General features: G+C 34.6%; 1 protein-coding gene across 1 annotated transcript in view; it reads left to right on the forward strand.

Moving 5' to 3' along the window:
• LOC129907788 (alpha-catulin) overlaps window positions 1-23,839 on the forward strand; it is a 392,337-nt gene that overhangs the window by 99,771 nt on the left and 268,727 nt on the right. The window contains exon 2 of the mRNA XM_055984164.1: window positions 19,411-19,600. Coding sequence (XP_055840139.1) covers window positions 19,411-19,600 — 190 coding nt within the window. The remainder of the gene's footprint in view (window positions 1-19,410; window positions 19,601-23,839) is intronic.

Consider the following 23,839-nt stretch of genomic DNA (forward strand, 5'->3'; position numbering starts at 1 on the left):
GAGTTTTAAAAAATTTTGTTTCCCCTATTTTTAACTGTGAAATCGATTATTTCAAAAACTATTGGGAATATTATATGGATTTAAAAATTAGAATCAAATGCACAATTTTGCCTTTTAGAAATGTTATCATTTATTACTGCAAGTGTTGCCGTTGTTTTTTAATAATTTTTTTTTATTTTGATAATTTTTTTTTAGAAAAATGCCCCTCCCACCTAAACGGGGGGAGATAGAACCCCCTCCCAGAGAAAAAAAATGTTTGTATTGAGCTCCTCTACAAAAACCCTTCATCAAATCTTGGCGCCCAACTTATCCTACTACGTGCCGAAACAACATTTTTGTTCTATGCCTAAAAGTTCGAATTTCTGTATCTGGGTTGAAATCGAAAAATTTTTTTTTCTAAGCCATTTTTGAAGTGATTTTCATAAAAAATATCTCGATCAATTGGGAAATAGATATAGTTTTAGTATATATTTTTTAAATAGCACATTGTTTTGAAAACATATACTTTAAATTGATGCCGAAGTTGGGCAAATGACAAAAAAAATTGAATTTTAGAACTTTGACATCTTATAAATTCTAAGTGGTTTAACCGAGTTACATGTTTTATACATTGTTAAAAAGGTATATTTGTCTTCTATTAGAAACTGTAAAAAAATCGAAAATGGGTAAAAAATTGTCGAAGCTAGAATTTTTTCAATGGGTGAAGGTCCAAAAAACCGTTTTTTGCCCGTAACTCCAGATTTTGGGGGTGTTAGGGGATTTTCAAATACCGTTTCGTATTCAGTGCGACTAGCTCTACAAAGCCTGATAGGTCTCCACCCGCGTATATTTTAAAACCTCATTTTTGTAACAATGTGTTATACTTATAAAATGTTCATAATGGGTTAAATTCATTTTCCAACTGTTTTGCTTACTTTTGGTTACACTTGATCTCGCTAAACCACACTTTTAATCCGAAAATCAGCTGTGCCTTTATAATTATTTCGCACCCGAAATTTAAAAATAATTTTTAAAATTAAGTTTTACGAATTAAATAAAAATAAAGGGTGGCAAACAATCCAGTATATACTTGTCATCTTATTTGTGCAAGGAGTAAAAATTAAATATCCTTTATATTGTTTAAAAACGAAAAAAAATCGACTGCCTTTATAATTATTTCGGTGGGTGTATGTATGTCTTTCAGGCATCTACAAAAAAAGCTAGAATTTCTTGAACTCGGCCAATTTTCATCAAAAAAAACATAATTTTATCTTTTCACGCTATTGAATCAATTTTTTTCAATGACAAGCTATATAAAATTGTATATCATGTAAAAGCTCATTATTTCATATGACGTTTCTATCTTATTTCTGCAATGCCTAGAAAAAAAATTTAGAATTTTTTAAAGCCAACCATCTCGAAATTCCAAACTGAGATTACGGTACTTCCCACACTGGTGGCACTGTATTTGCTCTAGAATCTAGATCAAAAGATATAACCTGTTGAAAAATAGAACTTTATTTTACCGTTATCTCAAAATTGTTTGAAATTTTGCACAGATATAGTCTTGTCTATTATCTATTTAGAATATAAATTTTATTTATTTATCTGATGAAGAAAACAAGATAAAAATAAAAAACAGTTTAAAACGGTCAAAAATCATTTTTAAATTCCAATTTTTTGCACATGTATGCGCAGGCGCACGGTCATAGACTACATGTTCTATAAGTTTGAGATTTTTGAACGCTACGAAAAATAAAAAAAAAAAATAAAAAATCACCCAAAATACCCCAAAATAAGTTGGTGTTTTTCGAAAAATTCATATTTCGAAACGCAGAAATTTTACGCATAAAGGCTTAACTACATACACCACTTTTTGAAAAAGTACAAAAGTGAAAATATTTTTTTTCTGGCTAGAGCAATTGTTTTGTGAAAAAGAGTATACAAATTGTTTATTAGACCAAAAAATAAGCTTTCTGCATCATTTGTTTTAATTTTTCAGGTCGAAAAACTATACAAAAACGCGTTTGAAAATTTTCACTTTTGTACTTTCACTTTTTGAGCCAATGTAGTTAAGGCTTAAGACTCCTAACTTTTTTTTTATTATCTTTCGAATGACGTTTTTTAAATAGTCAAACAAAATTTCCCCTACCTAAAATCACTTCTTTGTCAAAGTTCTACCTAATGTTTTATTTTTAGAAAACCATTTATTACTTGGAATTTTTTTCAATACCATTGTCAGTCCTGCAATAAATTTATCTATCGATTAAAAAAAAAATTCAACTCCTTACATTGTCGCGTTTAGAAAATAGCCAATTTTTTGCAATTTTGTTTTACCCCTATTTACTCTATATTAAACGGAATTGACGGAATTTTTAAAAATCTTTCATTTGTATTGAGCTTTAGGTTAGTTTAGGTTAGCTTAAAGATAAAGCTTTAAAAGATATTTGTATCTCTAATAGTTTATTTTTGATTTTGAATTGAAATTTTTGCCGCACTGCGAAAATTTCAAGGGGAACGGGAGAAAATGGCGTCACTTTTTTGTGGTGGCTTCCAAGGTTCATCGATTTATAAGACGTTATCACGTCAAAAAAATTATTGGCTAGCGAAAAACAATGCAGATTTGTTTTAAGGCAAATAATTCAACCGAAGTCATAATAAGTCAAGACGCATCATATACCGTCTTGTTCAGTTATTCTTAGAACTAGCGGAACTGTTTGATTTGAAATTATAAACGAACAAATTTCAATTTTTGTAATTCAAAGAGCAAATTTTCAAGTTTATACCTGCTACCTAAACTTTTGTAAAAAAAAATTTGGCTGATCCCCCCCAACTTTATCTTCTCTTGAAAAACGCTCTAAGATACTGAAACCTTATTATAAATGAATATTCATTAGTGATGTGTCAACTCGAGTTACTAACCCGAGTCAACTCGAGTTATAGCTAACTGCTGGAACACAATGCAAAAACGGAGTCAGATCCTTAACTGGAGGCGGAAGTGCTGTCAAAAGTTGTAGTACGTTTCACAAAAAGTACGCACACAATGTGTCGTATGACTTTTTGACGTTATTTGGTACATTTTAAGTTTACAACCACATCAAATTTCTTAGAAAATATTTTTTTGTTCACTTTTATTTCTCATTTGCATATTTATCCACTTTTTTATTGAAAAACTATTAAAAAAAAAATATAATCGCCAAGTTATTCACGTCGAAAATGGAAACGTCACATGTGTCGTACGTAAAAGTTAAAAGTTGGTCTGTTGCGAGTCTAAGGATATTCTCCAAGGGGGCATCTTTTTGGTGTTGAAAAAGGGCTGTGGTACGCTTGCTCTTCGCTCGGCTAAACTCGAAAGATTCTTGCGCTTCTCGAAACACCACCTACTCAGCAATCAAAAATCTCGTACCTGTTAAAAGGGATAGGAAAGGATGGGAGAATAGGGAAGTAGATAAAAGGATTAAAAAATAAAATCAAAGGAAGCGCACAGACTTAGATACCTATGCCACTGGTGAAGCCAATGTAGGATCTTGGTTGATAAAAAAAAAATACAAAAATTTAAATTTCTAACTCTAATCTTATCGATAAACCCTTAATTCTATATATATTAATATCAAACGTAGATATAATCTGTAAGCTAAACCTATAACTAATCCTAATCTAAATTCCTAAAAATAGATAATTTATGTATTTATTACCAAATCCCACAGTAACATCATGTCTCACCAACACAGTGGTTCGTTGAGTCATCAAAAGCACTGCCAGATGTTGTTGGCAGAAGATTGGCCAAACCCACCCTTGTATCTAAAATACAACCATTGTCATCTTCGCGGCCGGATGTTTAAAGATGACCCCTAAAGTAATCCCTCCAACTACGATCTAAGTCATGTTTGATGTTATCTTTGTATGTATGTGTGTCTAATCATATCTGTATGTATGTATATGTAAAATCTCTTCTATTCATAATTATAATCTTAAATAGTTTATAAAAAAATGATAAAAGTAAGTTGTTGTAGAATTTATTGTGTATGTAAATGTATTTTATAAGTTTGTAAGTAAATGTATCTATAAGTTTGTAAGTAAATGTATCTAAAAGTTTGTATGTAAAATGTATCTATAAGTTATTATGTTGACTCTATAAGTCCGTTCGTAAGTAAGTAAGCATCAGTATCTAAAAGTAAGTGTATGTATGTAGTAAGTATCTAAGTATCTAAAGGTAGGTAAGTCAGTATAAATATGTCTGTAAGTTATTGTATCGTCATGTCTCTAGGTAAGTATGTAGGTAAGTATCTATGTAAGTACGTCATTGTCAAAGAAATAAGTTTTTTTCTCCCCACAGTTTATTCCCTCAAAACGCCAATATTATCTACCGTTGATCATCGCTGGCCCAGCCGAGCCCATCTCACACACCCTTGTTAAGAATTTTAGCACTCCATCATTAGATCATTAATAATTTCAGATATATTTTGGTTCAAAATTTATTAATCTTTTTACCATTTCCTATACTATAATTTTATAAATTCAGTTCTTTTATATAGGTATTTAATAAAAATTATTAAATAAAATAAAGAAAATCAAAAAAGTATATTTAAAAATTATAAATAAATCTTTAAAAATCTTCGTTTATATATTTTTGTTCAGAAGATTAAAAATATTTTACTTTAAAACAATAAAGTAATTTTAATTTCACTTTTTTATTTATTTATTTTTTTTTTTTTAGGTGGATCAACTTTTGTGATCCAGAGTGTAGTATATTTTTTTACACTCCAAAATTTTATATTTTTAATATGTGTAAGAAAAATTTTTATTTTTAAAGTGGTTCAAATTTTTAGGACCAGAGTGTATTGGTTCCTTTTCTTAACCAGATATATATATATATATATATATATATATATATATATATAAATATATATGTATAGATTTATATTTCAAATTAAAATGTTAAAAAAAAATCACTTACATTTCATGTCCCTCGTAGTTCTGCCGGCAGCACGTTTCGAAGATACATGCGGTGGTGATTTGATAACTTGTATCTTATGCTTTTAAAGTAGTAAATCTTCAATGCAAATATATTTGTAGTTTAGCTCAGGAACACACACTTTACTTTATAATTTTACTTTTATCTTTTTTTTTTTTGTATACCTACATATATATCTACTTTACTAGTGAAATTTCTTTAACGTTATTTGTTTTTGTTAGTTTCTTCAATTGATTTATCAAAAAAATGAATCTTAATAGATTTTCTTTCTTTTTACAAAAGATTCAATAATAAAAAAAATTTTATCAAAAAAAATAATTAAAAGTAAAAAAAAACTTGGAAATTAAGTATGTATTTGTCCTTAAGGGACCACAAAAAAAGTTCTTTTATAGAATCACCCTGGGGTATATCTATGTATATATATATCGGTGCCCTTCAGCCACCCTTACTCTGCCACCGGTGATTTTATTTTATTTTTGTCGTCTTAAACACTTTTTGTAGGCTTTCAGATACTTTATAGTTAAAGGATATTGTCAGGACTATTCCCCAAGTAAAAAAATCAGAGGCTCAGATCGACTTCTTTTGATCTCTGTCTACGGTCGTATAAGTATATATGTACTTCCAGATACTTACTATGTACCGCCTTCTTGCGAGATACTCTCACATCGATCTATGACTAGATAATTTTTAACATTAGTCTTTTGTATCTTTCTTTAACCCTTAACTATAGTGGTGAAAATTTGTGGTGTTTTGAAATGATAAAATAAAATACAAAATTGAATTTTTTTATAAATTTTGTTTTTAAGCATCAAAAGATAACAATTTAAAAAAAAATAAAAAAATAAAAAAAAAAAAGAGAAAATTCATTTTCAACGGTTTTTATTAACTTTTTAAAAGTTGATGTGGGTCCCCTGGACCCACCACTATAGTTAAGGGTTAAAGCGCCTTTATTTATCACATACCTCTCCCTTTTGATGAACTGCACAAAAAAATCTGTAGCCCTTGGTACACTGTGTATATCTGTGACTATAGTTATCTTCTAATTCAGATCTATGATTTAATAAAGAAAATAAATTTCCTTTCTCATAATATATTTCATTTTTCTCACCTTTTTTTTATATCCTATACCTAAACACAAATTAATCTACACTTTGGCTCTTATTGCCAATATAGATTTGGATTTTATTTTTTTTTCTTACGGCAACGAAAATTTAAATCCCGCAATATCACGGTTAACTACTTTTTTTTCTTTTTCCTTGAAAACGATTGCCACTGTACCACTATTTGCTTCTTCGAAATGCAATTTAAGTTTGACTTGTAGATTGCACTTTTTAGATGGTCATTGCTCTTTTGCCCTAGCTTGTCTTTCCTCTTTCAGGTTTTCTTAATCCAAACCCGAAAACTGCACGTTCAGCACTACGGTTAAGGATAAAGGGGGGTGCGAGGACAACTTGGTAGGCCAATGCCCACAGGTTGTCCAAAACACCTCCACTGAATCTGAACCCGTAGACCTGACGAACAACACGGTAAACAGCCTAGCTACGGTCATCAACAAAAGGACCAGACAGCGAAAGGCTAAAGCGATCAGCGAAATGGAGTTACGCCGCCGTCAGAATCGCAACGCTGAAAAGATTGTCCGTCGCTTTGCCAAAAGGACTCCAGAGTCCCTTACGGCAAAAGAGCGAATCGCACTGGACAAATCTAAACAGCGTTTGCGTGCAGCGGCAGAGCAAGGAATCGAAGACGCACCTAGCTCCTCCAAAAGAACCAGGAATGAGACTGATTCACCAACCAACTCTTCGCCTAACAAGACGAAGAAGAAGTTCAAGACCTCCCGGGCTAGCGCAAAAGGCCACCAAGTCGCTATAGCTGACTATGGTAAGCCCACACGCAAGCTGACTGAGGATGAATGGCATCTCCTTGAACTAAGAATCCTGGAAGAAGTCAATGAGGCTATCGTCAAGAGCTGGACAGTTCCACTCTTCGGTAACCTTAAGACTGTCCACGGTTTCAAGGTGATGGACTGTGAGAACGACGTGACTCTCGAATGGCTCCGGGAGTTCATACGAAAAACGTCAGCTCCATGGCAAGGCGCCGAATTACGTCTCATTGACGTAAAGGAGATAAAAGATCTCAACAGACCTCTTGGTAAGCTGTTGGTCAAAGGCCCGACCCTTCCCAGCGAACGGCTTGAGAGATACATCCTATCTTTGAATAGTGATCTCTTGAGCAAGGAGTGGGAAGTGGTCAAGAATGAAAGAACAAATGATGGCACCGAAGTGGTGGTAAGATTGAGCCACAAATCTTTACCACTCCTAAGGAAGGCTGACTTCAAGGTACGCGTTGGAATCACTAGGTGCAAACTTAGGTTGATTCGCAACGATAGAAAACAGGTTAGTAAAGCGATGAACTTAAACTTTATTATATAAATGGAATTGAAAATCTTACAAATCAATCTTCATCATAGTAAAGCCGCAACCGCTAACCTTGTCTACCTCATGGAGAGTAGACAATACGACGTAGCCCTGATACAGGAACCCTGGGTTGTAAGAGGGAATATCAAGGGTCTACAATCTAAAGAACTACAGCTGTACAAGTCAAATCTTGACAGTCAAAATAGTAACCCTAGAACATGCATAGTAGCTAAGAAACAGTTTAATCTTTTTCTTCTAACTACTTACAGCAACCATTGTCAGTCCTGCAATAAATTTATCTATCGATTAAAAAAAAAATTCAACTCCTTACATTGTCGCGTTTAGAAAATAGCCAATTTTTTGCAATTTTGTTTTACCCCTATTTACTCTATATTAAACGGAATTGACGGAATTTTTAAAAATCTTTCATTTGTATTGAGCTTTAGGTTAGTTTAGGTTAGCTTAAAGATAAAGCTTTAAAAGATATTTGTATCTCTAATAGTTTATTTTTGATTTTGAATTGAAATTTTTGCCGCACTGCGAAAATTTCAAGGGGAACGGGAGAAAATGGCGTCACTTTTTTGTGGTGGCTTCCAAGGTTCATCGATTTATAAGACGTTATCACGTCAAAAAAATTATTGGCTAGCGAAAAACAATGCAGATTTGTTTTAAGGCAAATAATTCAACCGAAGTCATAATAAGTCAAGACGCATCATATACCGTCTTGTTCAGTTATTCTTAGAACTAGCGGAACTGTTTGATTTGAAATTATAAACGAACAAATTTCAATTTTTGTAATTCAAAGAGCAAATTTTCAAGTTTATACCTGCTACCTAAACTTTTGTAAAAAAAAATTTGGCTGATCCCCCCCAACTTTATCTTCTCTTGAAAAACGCTCTAAGATACTGAAACCTTATTATAAATGAATATTCATTAGTGATGTGTCAACTCGAGTTACTAACCCGAGTCAACTCGAGTTATAGCTAACTGCTGGAACACAATGCAAAAACGGAGTCAGATCCTTAACTGGAGGCGGAAGTGCTGTCAAAAGTTGTAGTACGTTTCACAAAAAGTACGCACACAATGTGTCGTATGACTTTTTGACGTTATTTGGTACATTTTAAGTTTACAACCACATCAAATTTCTTAGAAAATATTTTTTTGTTCACTTTTATTTCTCATTTGCATATTTATCCACTTTTTTATTGAAAAACTATTAAAAAAAAAATATAATCGCCAAGTTATTCACGTCGAAAATGGAAACGTCACATGTGTCGTACGTAAAAGTTAAAAGTTGGTCTGTTGCGAGTCTAAGGATATTCTCCAAGGGGGCATCTTTTTGGTGTTGAAAAAGGGCTGTGGTACGCTTGCTCTTCGCTCGGCTAAACTCGAAAGATTCTTGCGCTTCTCGAAACACCACCTACTCAGCAATCAAAAATCTCGTACCTGTTAAAAGGGATAGGAAAGGATGGGAGAATAGGGAAGTAGATAAAAGGATTAAAAAATAAAATCAAAGGAAGCGCACAGACTTAGATACCTATGCCACTGGTGAAGCCAATGTAGGATCTTGGTTGATAAAAAAAAAATACAAAAATTTAAATTTCTAACTCTAATCTTATCGATAAACCCTTAATTCTATATATATTAATATCAAACGTAGATATAATCTGTAAGCTAAACCTATAACTAATCCTAATCTAAATTCCTAAAAATAGATAATTTATGTATTTATTACCAAATCCCACAGTAACATCATGTCTCACCAACACAGTGGTTCGTTGAGTCATCAAAAGCACTGCCAGATGTTGTTGGCAGAAGATTGGCCAAACCCACCCTTGTATCTAAAATACAACCATTGTCATCTTCGCGGCCGGATGTTTAAAGATGACCCCTAAAGTAATCCCTCCAACTACGATCTAAGTCATGTTTGATGTTATCTTTGTATGTATGTGTGTCTAATCATATCTGTATGTATGTATATGTAAAATCTCTTCTATTCATAATTATAATCTTAAATAGTTTATAAAAAAATGATAAAAGTAAGTTGTTGTAGAATTTATTGTGTATGTAAATGTATTTTATAAGTTTGTAAGTAAATGTATCTATAAGTTTGTAAGTAAATGTATCTAAAAGTTTGTATGTAAAATGTATCTATAAGTTATTATGTTGACTCTATAAGTCCGTTCGTAAGTAAGTAAGCATCAGTATCTAAAAGTAAGTGTATGTATGTAGTAAGTATCTAAGTATCTAAAGGTAGGTAAGTCAGTATAAATATGTCTGTAAGTTATTGTATCGTCATGTCTCTAGGTAAGTATGTAGGTAAGTATCTATGTAAGTACGTCATTGTCAAAGAAATAAGTTTTTTTCTCCCCACAGTTTATTCCCTCAAAACGCCAATATTATCTACCGTTGATCATCGCTGGCCCAGCCGAGCCCATCTCACACACCCTTGTTAAGAATTTTAGCACTCCATCATTAGATCATTAATAATTTCAGATATATTTTGGTTCAAAATTTATTAATCTTTTTACCATTTCCTATACTATAATTTTATAAATTCAGTTCTTTTATATAGGTATTTAATAAAAATTATTAAATAAAATAAAGAAAATCAAAAAAGTATATTTAAAAATTATAAATAAATCTTTAAAAATCTTCGTTTATATATTTTTGTTCAGAAGATTAAAAATATTTTACTTTAAAACAATAAAGTAATTTTAATTTCACTTTTTTATTTATTTATTTTTTTTTTTTTAGGTGGATCAACTTTTGTGATCCAGAGTGTAGTATATTTTTTTACACTCCAAAATTTTATATTTTTAATATGTGTAAGAAAAATTTTTATTTTTAAAGTGGTTCAAATTTTTAGGACCAGAGTGTATTGGTTCCTTTTCTTAACCAGATATATATATATATATATATATATATATATATATATATAAATATATATGTATAGATTTATATTTCAAATTAAAATGTTAAAAAAAAATCACTTACATTTCATGTCCCTCGTAGTTCTGCCGGCAGCACGTTTCGAAGATACATGCGGTGGTGATTTGATAACTTGTATCTTATGCTTTTAAAGTAGTAAATCTTCAATGCAAATATATTTGTAGTTTAGCTCAGGAACACACACTTTACTTTATAATTTTACTTTTATCTTTTTTTTTTTTGTATACCTACATATATATCTACTTTACTAGTGAAATTTCTTTAACGTTATTTGTTTTTGTTAGTTTCTTCAATTGATTTATCAAAAAAATGAATCTTAATAGATTTTCTTTCTTTTTACAAAAGATTCAATTTAATAAAAAAAATTTTATCAAAAAAAATAATTAAAAGTAAAAAAAAACTTGGAAATTAAGTATGTATTTGTCCTTAAGGGACCACAAAAAAAGTTCTTTTATAGAATCACCCTGGGGTATATCTATGTATATATATATCGGTGCCCTTCAGCCACCCTTACTCTGCCACCGGTGATTTTATTTTATTTTTGTCGTCTTAAACACTTTTTGTAGGCTTTCAGATACTTTATAGTTAAAGGATATTGTCAGGACTATTCCCCAAGTAAAAAAATCAGAGGCTCAGATCGACTTCTTTTGATCTCTGTCTACGGTCGTATAAGTATATATGTACTTCCAGATACTTACTATGTACCGCCTTCTTGCGAGATACTCTCACATCGATCTATGACTAGATAATTTTTAACATTAGTCTTTTGTATCTTTCTTTAAAGCGCCTTTATTTATCACATACCTCTCCCTTTTGATGAACTGCACAAAAAAATCTGTAGCCCTTGGTACACTGTGTATATCTGTGACTATAGTTATCTTCTAATTCAGATCTATGATTTAATAAAGAAAATAAATTTCCTTTCTCATAATATATTTCATTTTTCTCACCTTTTTTTTATATCCTATACCTAAACACAAATTAATCTACACTTTGGCTCTTATTGCCAATATAGATTTGGATTTTATTTTTTTTTCTTACGGCAACGAAAATTTAAATCCCGCAATATCACGGTTAACTACTTTTTTTTCTTTTTCCTTGAAAACGATTGCCACTGTACCACTATTTGCTTCTTCGAAATGCAATTTAAGTTTGACTTGTAGATTGCACTTTTTAGATGGTCATTGCTCTTTTGCCCTAGCTTGTCTTTCCTCTTTCAGGTTTTCTTAATCCAAACCCGAAAACTGCACGTTCAGCACTACGGTTAAGGATAAAGGGGGGTGCGAGGACAACTTGGTAGGCCAATGCCCACAGGTTGTCCAAAACACCTCCACTGAATCTGAACCCGTAGACCTGACGAACAACACGGTAAACAGCCTAGCTACGGTCATCAACAAAAGGACCAGACAGCGAAAGGCTAAAGCGATCAGCGAAATGGAGTTCCGCCGCCGTCAGAATCGCAACGCTGAAAAGATTGTCCGTCGCTTTGCCAAAAGGACTCCAGAGTCCCTTACGGCAAAAGAGCGAATCGCACTGGACAAATCTAAACAGCGTTTGCGTGCAGCGGCAGAGCAAGGAATCGAAGACGCACCTAGCTCCTCCAAAAGAACCAGGAATGAGACTGATTCACCAACCAACTCTTCGCCTAACAAGACGAAGAAGAAGTTCAAGACCTCCCGGGCTAGCGCAAAAGGCCACCAAGTCGCTATAGCTGACTATGGTAAGCCCACACGCAAGCTGACTGAGGATGAATGGCATCTCCTTGAACTAAGAATCCTGGAAGAAGTCAATGAGGCTATCGTCAAGAGCTGGACAGTTCCACTCTTCGGTAACCTTAAGACTGTCCACGGTTTCAAGGTGATGGACTGTGAGAACGACGTGACTCTCGAATGGCTCCGGGAGTTCATACGAAAAACGTCAGCTCCATGGCAAGGCGCCGAATTACGTCTCATTGACGTAAAGGAGATAAAAGATCTCAACAGACCTCTTGGTAAGCTGTTGGTCAAAGGCCCGACCCTTCCCAGCGAACGGCTTGAGAGATACATCCTATCTTTGAATAGTGATCTCTTGAGCAAGGAGTGGGAAGTGGTCAAGAATGAAAGAACAAATGATGGCACCGAAGTGGTGGTAAGATTGAGCCACAAATCTTTACCACTCCTAAGGAAGGCTGACTTCAAGGTACGCGTTGGAATCACTAGGTGCAAACTTAGGTTGATTCGCAACGATAGAAAACAGGTTAGTAAAGCGATGAACTTAAACTTTATTATATAAATGGAATTGAAAATCTTACAAATCAATCTTCATCATAGTAAAGCCGCAACCGCTAACCTTGTCTACCTCATGGAGAGTAGACAATACGACGTAGCCCTGATACAGGAACCCTGGGTTGTAAGAGGGAATATCAAGGGTCTACAATCTAAAGAACTACAGCTGTACAAGTCAAATCTTGACAGTCAAAATAGTAACCCTAGAACATGCATAGTAGCTAAGAAACAGTTTAATCTTTTTCTTCTAACTACTTACAGCAACACTGACCAGACCACGGTAAGATTGGAGCGAGATGGGCTCCCAATGCTCATCCTCTCGTCTACTTATATGCCGTATGACGCTACAGTAGGACCACCAGCAGATATCACTGAAACGTTGGTATCTTTTGCAAGTAAGAATAAATTTGATATTATTTTAGGTTGTGATTCTAACTCACACCATATGCAATGGGGTAGCACTGATACTAATACCAGGGGCGAGTCCCTTTTTGAATTTATTATCGAGAAAAACTTGCTCGTAGCAAGCAACTTTTGTTACAAAAACACGGGAAGAAGTTCTTGATATCACCTTGACGAGTAATTCAGATACTTGCCAATTAGAACAATGGAAGGTTTTAGATGAAATCTCTTTTTCCGACCATCGCTTAATAGAATTCTACGTCCCTGATGCTGCCCGGCACATTAAACCTTTTAGGAATAATAGGCGTACCGATTGGCATGTCTTCAATAGGGAATTAGTAAAAAACATTAGTCACTTAAACAATGACAATAACCTAGACACAAATAGTCTTGATAAACTGACAGAGGAATTCACAGGAATTCTCTCTCATTGCCGCTGCGAAGAAAAACAACAAACCACCCTGGTGGACTGTTGAGCTCACTAGCATAAGAAAAGAAACAAGAAAACTGTTCAACCTTGCTAAACGCACTAGAACAGAAAGTGACTGGGAATCTTATAAAACCAGTCAGAGAAAGTTCAAGACAGAAACTCAACGAGCCAAACGTAGCTCTTGGAGAAACTTCTGTAGTACTATCGAATGTACTAACCATTCGGCGAGACTAAGGAGAATTCTCTCCAAGACGAATACTTCTATAGGGTCCCTAAAGGGGCCTGATAATCGATGGACAGAATCCTGTCAAGACAGTCTAAAACTCCTGGTGGAAGCCCACTTCCCAGGTTGTAACTCTGACAATGATTCCACAAACTCTTTGCACTCAATATGCGAAATTCCTAGAGAAATTATTACGAAAGAAAAGTTGATCTGGGCCATCAACTCCTTCTCTCCTTATAAATCACCAGGCCTAGACGGCATCTTCCCTTTGATGCTGCAAAAAAGTAGTGAATTCATTATTCCATACCTGATCACAATATTCCAAAATAGCCTACAATTGGGGTTGTCCTTAAAATATGGCGTGAAGTCAAAGTTGTCTTTATACCAAAAGCTGGCAAATCCAGTTACACAGAACCCAAAGATTTCAGACCTATCAGTCTAACTTCTTTTACACTCAAAACACTTGAAAGGTTAATCGACATACATATCCGTAGTTATTTAATACCGGATACTATATCACCCTTTCAGCATGCATACACAAAAGGTAGAAGTGTAGAGACAGCTTTACACTGTGCAGTCAGAACAATAGAAAAGTCACTTGTGAATAAAGAATATACCCTCGCAGCATTTCTAGACATAGAAGGAGCATTCAATAATGTTCACAATAGTGCAATTGAAAAAGCACTCACTGATCTTAAAATAGAAGACACGGTCATAAAATGGATCGTGTGCATGTTAAAAAACAGACAAATAAATAGTGAATTAGGTGGGTCACATATAAAAATGTACGCATCTAGAGGAACCCCACAAGGGGGTATTCTATCACCTCTTCTTTGGATTTTGGTGATGAATGAGATTCTCATCAAATTGAAAAACAGCGGCGTCAAGGTTATAGCCTACGCAGATGATCTAGCTCTTCAAGCGACAGGTAATTACCTAACCACTGTAAGCGAACAATTAGAAAGCGCATTATCCCAGGTCAGTAACTGGACCAGGAGATGCGGTCTTAAAGTAAACCCCCTTAAAACAGAACTGGTACTTTTCACAAACAGAAGGAAAATTCCTCCTTTTGCAGTGCCAAAAATTGATGGCATCCCACTTAAGATCTCGGATAAAGCGAAATATCTCGGAGTGATCTTGGATAAGAAACTTAACTGGGGTCCAAACATTGAAGAAAGATATAAGAAAGCCACGTTTGCACTCTACTCATGTAATAGAATCCTTGGCAGAAACTGGGGACCAAATCCTAAAATAATCATGTGGATGTATACCGCCATTGTCAGACCCATTCTGACTTATGGCAGTTTAGTCTGGTGGCAAGCTCTGGAGAAATCCACGAACTTGAAGACCCTAACCAAAGTACAAAGAGCAGCTTGCATTAGTACTACGGGGGTGATGAGATCCACTCCAACCGCAGGTCTGGAAGCAATCCTTAATCTCACTCCCTTAGATCTATTTGTACAAGAATTAGCAGCGAACAGCGCCCTACGACTCAGTCAAACCAACATTTGGAATACTAGTCAAAACGGCCATACTACGATCCTTTCTAACTACGTTGGCTACAACGTTAGTACAGATTACATGACCCCCTCCTTAGACTTTAACAAGTCTTTTAATGTCAGTTTCCCTAACAGACAAGATTGGGGAAACAGTATACCTTTCTGAAATGAGTCGACTATCGCCATCTTTACCGATGGTTCGAAAATGAACACTGGGGTTGGTGCAGGTTTTTACTCAGAAAACCTCAACCTTGCCAGTTCTTTCAGGCTCCCCGATCTCAGCAGTGTCTTCCAAGCCGAGATATTGGCAGTGAAAAATGCTGCTAAACATATATCCATGATGGCGATATCACCTGCTGACATCACCTTTTTCATTGATAGCCAAGCGGCAATAAAAGCGATTTCTGCCACCTTAATCAAGTCTAAGCTTGTTTCTTGCTGTCGCGAAGAGCTTAGGGTTCTTGGTATGCAGCATAATGTAAGACTCTGCTGGGTTCCCGGCCAAAGTGATGTGTTCGGAAACGAAAAAGCGGATGAGCTTGCAAGGGAGGGCTCAGTGCTTGATCCCTCTCTCATAGACCTTAACATTAGAATCCCACAATGTGAAATAAGGCGAAATATCGTCAACAAGATTTCACAAAAAACCAACGATAGATGGAACCTCCTAGAAACCTGCGGTCACACCAGGAAACTATGGCCGAACTTCGACGAGAAAAAATCAAATAAGATCTTACTACTTAGTAAGCCTTCTTTAAGATCCCTAATAGGCGTCTTAACGGGTCATAACCTACTAGGATACCACAAAAAGAAAATGGGGCTTTGTACGGATGATCTATGCAGAGGCTGCGGTAATGAGGACGAACAGGAAAACACTGTTCACTTCCTCTGTCACTGCCCAGCACTCTGTCGCACTAGGAAAAAATTCTTAGGAAACTACTTCTTTAATGAATTAGAAGAACTAGCGGAACTCTCAGGCAATAGCCTACTGAACTTTGTCAAGTCCTCCAAATGGCTCGAACAACCATAGCATTCATAGGTTAACACTTTTTTCATGAAGTTACAATACTTCAGGGTATCACAAGGGATCTACATTGATCTAAGTGTGACGGTAACAATATCAACTGTCAGCCCACATAACCTAACCTAACCTTCAGGTTTTCTTTGCAGCTTGAAGATCAAAATTTAAATTTCAATTTCCCCTATTCTCTCTTTTCACAAAAAAATATCTCTCTTCAAACTTATGTGTGAGTGTGCAGACATAAACTTACTCCGAATGTTGCGAAGCGAATTCAAGTTAAGTGAGTTCTAAAGGTTAAATTTTGTAATATTAAGCTCATAAAATCATATAAAAGTGAATATATCCTAATCTAAATATCTTAAAATAAATTTATTGCACATTTCCCAAACTTTCATAAAAAAATTTCGACTCATTCAAACTCAACGGACAACAAAACTTAATTATTTCCGAATCTAGTTCGACGCCATTAATTTTTCTTTCTCTTCTTTCTCTTCTTCTTTCTTTTCTTTCTTTTTCTCCTCGAAATCTGCAAACTGTCACTGATTGGCAGAATTTGACATTTCTCGAGGAATAATTGTAAACAAAACCACATTTCGTGTCGTGTTTTTAATTTCTTTTAAAAAAAGTTAGTTTTTCGCGTGTAAAATAAATTAAAACATTAATAATACATAAAAAATTTAATTCATTCAAAATTTTAATGAAATGCAACTGGCATTGCATCACTCCCCAGATGGTAAGTTTTATTATTTTCTAAAATATATTGTATCTAATAATTCTAACTTATTTTATCTTTTTCATTTTCAGCTACACATCAAACACTCAACATTAACTATCTTCATACTTGTGTTAAAAAAAAGATAAGTGATTTTTGTCACTAGAGAATGTCAGTGAAGCTAACCTTTTTAAGGGTAGTTCCAAGACAGACTCTAGTGGCATATTTTCTCTAAAAAAAAAAATCAATTTTTAACCATTTCTTTTTCTTTCTTTTCAGGTGATCGCGCATAAGGATGTTCTTTCTACACTTAATAGAAATAAAAAGCAAACATCTCTTGCAACCAGAAAACCGAAGGATATGAAATTTTGTTTGTTGTGTATTATGTGACCTCGTAAGTCCTTTACATTTTATTTCTTTTTTTTTTGTGTTTACGTGTTTTCGTGTGCCTATAATGAATATGGCAAATTCAAGTTGGGGGTTTTGTGTGAGTGTAGTGTCGCGAAGAAAAGTATCTTTAAGATACTTCTTCTTACAGTCGACTACCGATATTAGAGTTGTTTGTTTTGTTTAGTATAAGATTTTAAATTAATGATATAAAGCTACTTTTTTGATTTTGGAATTTGTTCCTATAGTACCTAATGAATCGATGGATCGCCTACGCACCAGGTCAACTCTTCCGACTACGGCTGCGGCTCCGATTCCAATTGTGTCGCGTTGTGTTCGCACATTTGCATTTGCGTACATTGAATATTTTGACAGCTATACCAGTTACGACTCCGACTCCTGCTCCGACAACATTGTGTTCCAGCAATAACTCGAGTGAACTCGAGTTAAAAAATTCAACTCGAGTTGTAAAACGTCAAACAAAAAAAAAAAATGAGTTCTCTTCTCACCACAAACCTAACTAAACTAGAATACAATTGACTCGACTACAGGTAACTCAACTGAACATGACCACTGAATACCGTTTGCAAAATTATCGATCATTTGTATGGGATGCATTTTAGATCGTCTAAAATTTTTCAATAACTTGTAAGGGAGCTAAAAATTAGCGCGATCTGCGTACACGAGTTAATGCAATTGGAAAACGTTGTTAAGTAAACATTTTAAGTAACCATATGACCAATAGTATTATCACATTGCATTGTTGCTGACACGATGGGAAATGATTTCTTAGCAGTTCCCACTGAGTGTTCTTTTTAAGTATAATTATGTATACCTACTTATTTTTTTGTATTCTATCACCAATTTTTACCTTCCTACCATATCATATTTCCACCCAACTCCTACTTCTGCGTGAGACCAGACGAAATAAAATCATTTAATAAAAGTTCAATGTTTGGTCTCATGCGCTGAGTGTTCATTATGCTGACTTGTCATTTTTGGCAAAGTACCTTTGAATGATCGGCATAATGGGCACTCGCTGTCCAACCACATTTAAGTACACATCTTATTTAAATAAAATTATAATTAATTTCAATAAGAAAATATAAGTGTTTGTATTTCATTAACATAAAAGGTTCTAAAGATTAAGGAACAAACGTAAATAAAGAATTCCGTATGTATAGGTATTAGAGTTTTAAATTAGAATTTTTCACGTCATTCCCAATTATGGTTTTAGTTTCTTCAATTTTCCCTATTTTAAAAGTCACTCCTTAATTATTGTTATTTTTTTAATTATTTTTTTTATCGAGCTCGAACCCACGATGTCTGGCTCTATAGTCATCTACCCATTCCTCTGTGCCATGGCCACCTGCAAAATATCTATCTATCTATCATAACAAAACTGTTTCACAACTATGAGCACTAGATGGTGCTACTTGCTAATCCCTTTGACAAATAATCTTGTACGCCGCAAAAGAAGCATAACTTCAAAAATAAATAAAAGCCGTTTTGTCGAAGTTTTGTCCTCATCCTTTTTGCCTTAATTCATTTTTGTTTTGCGTGGTTAACCCGCTACCCGCATTCGAACTTTAGCAAAACATCAATTTCATGTTACTATAGTTTTGCGTCTATTGAAGATATCTTTTTGAGACAGCAATTCCGATTGAACGATAGTAAACGGTCCTTAAAAATTCTTTTTATCGAGAGCGGTGAAATTTTTTTTAAAACTTTCTTAATTGACCTTTTAATAATGCAGCCCTATACTAGTTTTACAGATACGTCGACTTTCCCTGGATTCCTAGATTTTACCAATTTTATGCTTAATTTTACTTGACTAACTTTCTTACTTAATTGAAGGTTTTGAATGAACAACAACTTGTGTGTGTTACCACCAAGTTCATAGGCTGGAGTTATAGCTATTTCACGGGGACCAACCCGATCATCAGACTCCTTCACAAGTGGCACCACCGCTGCCATTTGTGAATTCATAACTATCAAGTTTACTTGAACCGACAAGCATTTTTCTTAATACTAAATACATAACTAAATGATGTTTTTTTTCATACATTTGACGGGTTTCCATTTCATAAATCTAAATTTAGTTTTGTAATGTATGATCATAACAATAATTGAATTACATTTCAATTGGTTTTAGAATCTAGTTCATCAAAGAGGAGATTGGCAGTCTGGAAGATGCGATCATACTCTTCGTGTTATGTGCCGCATTGGGCAAGCTGTCAGCTTGGCAGTGGAACGATTTGCTACAGTCGGGGAGTCCATAGCTGAAAACAATGTAGAAATAAGAATGGATATGCATGAAGCATGCCACGAAGCAAGATCTGCAGGTAAATTGAAATAAATTTAACATATTTTAAAACATAAACATAAGTGCATGCTAATTAACATTAGTCTACCAAAACGAACATTTTTTATTACTAAATATGGAACCATTATGTATAGTATAGTAACAACCCATTCCTTGAGACGAATGTACATATGCAGGGCCCGATATAAAGGGGAAGCAAGCTACCCATTGCCCAAAGCGGCAAAATCGGGAGCAGAAAGTACATTTAAAAAACTACCTATTCATTAACAATAACTACACGAGTTCTTTTGAAAAAAATTATTTAAACTAATGCAAAGTAAGGATTTTGATGTAAGTTAAGTTGATAAAAACACAAAAGTTGTGAAAAATCACGATCAGATGAGTGTTTTACTTATGTTATGAAAACGCAAAAGGTTTAGCTGGTGAAATTGATAGCGCTGTATTAGACTTTGAAAATGTCCCTATAAACATCGTACCTGCTATAAGAAGATGCAGTTTAGTCTAAGAATAAGGCCCATTTCACTCGTCGCCGAGAACCGGATAAACGGCCCGGATACACGGTTGCTAGGATACACGTTCTTATGGGCGCCTTCACACGTACAAACCGAAACCGAAACCGTGTACACGGTTCGGCTGCCGGAATGAAACCAACTGCGCTTACTACAACCCAGAGATACCCAAAGGAGATGGGAAACTTTCGTACGTTTTACCCCCCAAAACCCATTTGTTTATTTCGTGTTGTTGTAATCTCTTTTGTATTCGTGAATAAATGTGAAAAACACACATAGTGTAGCCACGGTGTTTTTACGCACACCTAAGCAAAAATCCACGTATACTTAGCCAAAAATGTATATTTTTTCACGCATACTTATCCAAAAATGTCTAAAGCAGCTTGTAGGCAAACCCGTATGACGTCAGAAGTTTCTCATCTCTTTTGGGTATCTCTGCTACAACCACAGACGACAGACAGGAGAAATATATATTTCAAAAAAAAACAAGAAAAATTCTTGTTTCTTCCCTTGTTCTGTAGCTGCAGCCGGGTGTGTGTGAAAGGATACTCATTTTTTGACAAAACCTTATATCTGAAACCTTATACCTGAAGTAGATCCAAAATTTCGGAAGTAGATTTCAAAACTAAACTTTCAGAACATTTATTTACAAAAATTTATTCTAAAAAAATTATTTTTCAACAAAATTATTTTCTTTACTTTTTTTTATTATGATCTTTTCCAAAAAACCTTTCTCATCTAGTAGTTGTAACGATGCTTTGGGGTAAAACGGTTAATTCAGCATAATCTAACAAATTTTTGATCAGGAATTCTTCAAAATCAGTCAGAATTACATAATTCTATAAACTTTATTTATATCTTGAATTTGAAGAATAATTGACCTCCATTCATCTTTTGAGATTTCAGTTGAGCTTTATTTCTCAATGCCTCGACCAGATTTAAAATTGAAGTTAAATCCCTTTCTCTAAATTTATTATTTGAAAAATATTTTTCAATCAAGAAATAGAAGTAGATTCTGAAAAAGAGAAGTAGGGAAGTAGATTTTATTTTTTTCCCAAAATCGAAGTAAATCTACTTCGATCGAAGTAAAGTCCGAACCCTGGTGGTGTCTAGTGTGTATGTGTATGGGTCGCTTAAATCTGTGAAAATTTAGGTAGATGGATAGGTAGTTAAGCAAGTTCTTAGATAGAGTAGAGTGAATGAATTGGCGAATTCTATTCAAACAGGTGAACTTTTTTTTCATGGAATTAAGAAATAAAAAAGCAGGGTTGTAAAAAATCTTTTTTTTTTTTAATATTAACTGCAACTTGATAACGTTTTGCAATAAAAAAATACTGTTGCACCTGAATCGTGGCAAAATCGCATCGTCACCTCCTCACGGTGCCCGCTGGATATCCAACCAACGACGAGCGTTGGATCCATTCGATCCACGAGCTGAGTCACCTGAGTTATCTTTTCAGGAACTAGGAGCAAAAGAACAGAAATATCTCTCTGAATGCACCAGCTCACAATTAAATCCAAGAGTGTCTGACACATATTGTGCGACACACTGGTCAGCGTCTGTACCCTGTGGGGCGGCTGAATATAAACTATGGATAGAAGGAACTGACCTATTTATGGTACGAAAACAAAGTTAAAAAAATTATGGCAATGAACAAAACGACTAGATTAAATATCCCAGGTGGCAATCCAGTTAAATTGGTAAATCCACTCTCTATAGAGGTCGGCCCTATGGATTCTGGGGAGGACCAATTATTGCTTATAAATATTGAGAGACGGAGTTCAAAGATGCAAAGAACTCCCCCAAACAAATTTACTTCAGGGGTTACATCACCGGCAACCCCAAACAATACTATTGATGTTAAACACATCAGCGAAAAAATATTGAGCGTGAATATCAAACTGATGAAGAAGAGCTCTTGTTTGAAACTGAGAAAAAGAAAAATAAGCGTATCACAAAGAAACGTAAACCAAACAGGAGTCCTGAGATTTGTTTAAGAAATCAGAAAAGCTCTAAAACTGAAAATAATAAAGAATTGTTTACAGAAACTAATGAACCGAATAATGTGATAGCTGTTGTTAAATCAAATTATCAGGCTAAAGGCAGCAAAAAAATTACACCACCACCAATTATGATCTCAGGATTTCCAATTTTTGGAGATATTAAGAAAAAATAGAAAAATGTACTAAAAAAGCTTGCAAATACACATCGTACAACAAAGAGAACTGGAAAGTCACAGTCGAAGAAGCCGACGAGTATAGATCTGTCACTGAAGAACTGAGCAAACACCAAATTCAATGGCACTCATATGAGAACAAAGCTACAAGGCCAATAAAAGTATTAGCCAGAGGTCTTCACTCCTCGTGCTCTCCCGAGGAAGTAGTGGAAGATCTTGTACAAAAAGGCTTCCAAGCCCTTGATGCAGTCAATCTATTTAAAAATGGGACAGTTAAAAACTTCTCTGGAGAATCCACGACAACTAAGAGGTTACTACATTTATTCATGCTAACTTTTGACAGTAAACAAAGTGTCGAGGAGATTTATAAAGTAAGATCAATCTTGGGCATAGCTGTTAAAACTGAACCACTCCGAAAATCTAAAGTTGTTCCGCAGTGCAAACGTTGCCAAGCTTTTGGTCATACCCAAAAATACTGCAACCGCGAGTTTGCCAGTGTAAAGTGCGAAGGAAAACATGCAACTAAAAATTGTCCGATGAGCAAAGATCAGAAAGCACAATGTGTGAACTGCCAAGGTAATCACCCGGCAAGCTATAGAGGCTGCCCAGTTGCCAAAAAATTCCAAGAGTTCAGAAGCAAAAATACATCTGCTAGAGACAAACCCAGAAACACAGTAAATACCGATTTAACTGCTGAAAACAATACTAAGAATGAACCGCCTAAAAAAGCTGTTCAAAGTAAAAGCGATGAAAATAAAGCTTATTCTCAGATTCTAAAAAATATGCGGAAGAATGAAGAGACTTCCATAAAAAAAATGCTATAACTCATTTTCCAAAGAATTGATAAACAGGATTGGAATATCAAACAGTTAAGCGAAAAAGTCGCTTTTAAAAAACAATGATGGACAGAACACTTAAAATCGCTACATGGAGTGCAAACGGTCTTTTACAACACTTATCCGAATTAAAAATCTTTTTAGATCTAGAACATATAGATATTTGCCTGGTGTCCGAAACTCATTTCTCCAATGAGCAAAATCTAGATAATGTAATAGAACACTATTCATGTTACCACGCTCCACATCCAGCTGACAAGGCAAGAGGTGGATTGGCGATTCTTATAGAAGAAAACTTAAAACATTATGAAGAAACCAAGCTTACTAATGAAAATATGCAAGTAACAACTATTAGTATTGGTATGAAAAAGAAAGAGTTTAAGATAGCAGCTATATACTGCCCACCAAGGCGATCCCCGACAGAAGATGACTATACAGATCTAATAAATCTTCTTGGGCATAACTTTCTTATTGGTGGAGACTTCAATGCGAAACACACCCATTGGGGTTCAAGACTTATATCAACAAAAGGCAAAAGACTTTTCCAAGCAGGCCGTAAATACAATTGCGAATTCTATTCCTCCAGGTCGCCTACTTACTGGCCTTCCGATACTAACAAAATACCAGACCTTATTGACTTTTTCGTAGCTAAAGGATTCAAACGAAATCACATTAGTGTCGAAGGTAATTATGACTTGTCATCAGATCATACTCCAGTGATTCTATCACTAAGTGA

Source organism: Episyrphus balteatus, chromosome 1 (genome assembly GCF_945859705.1).
Source record: "Episyrphus balteatus chromosome 1, idEpiBalt1.1, whole genome shotgun sequence".
NCBI classification, from domain to species: Eukaryota; Metazoa; Arthropoda; class Insecta; order Diptera; family Syrphidae; genus Episyrphus; species Episyrphus balteatus.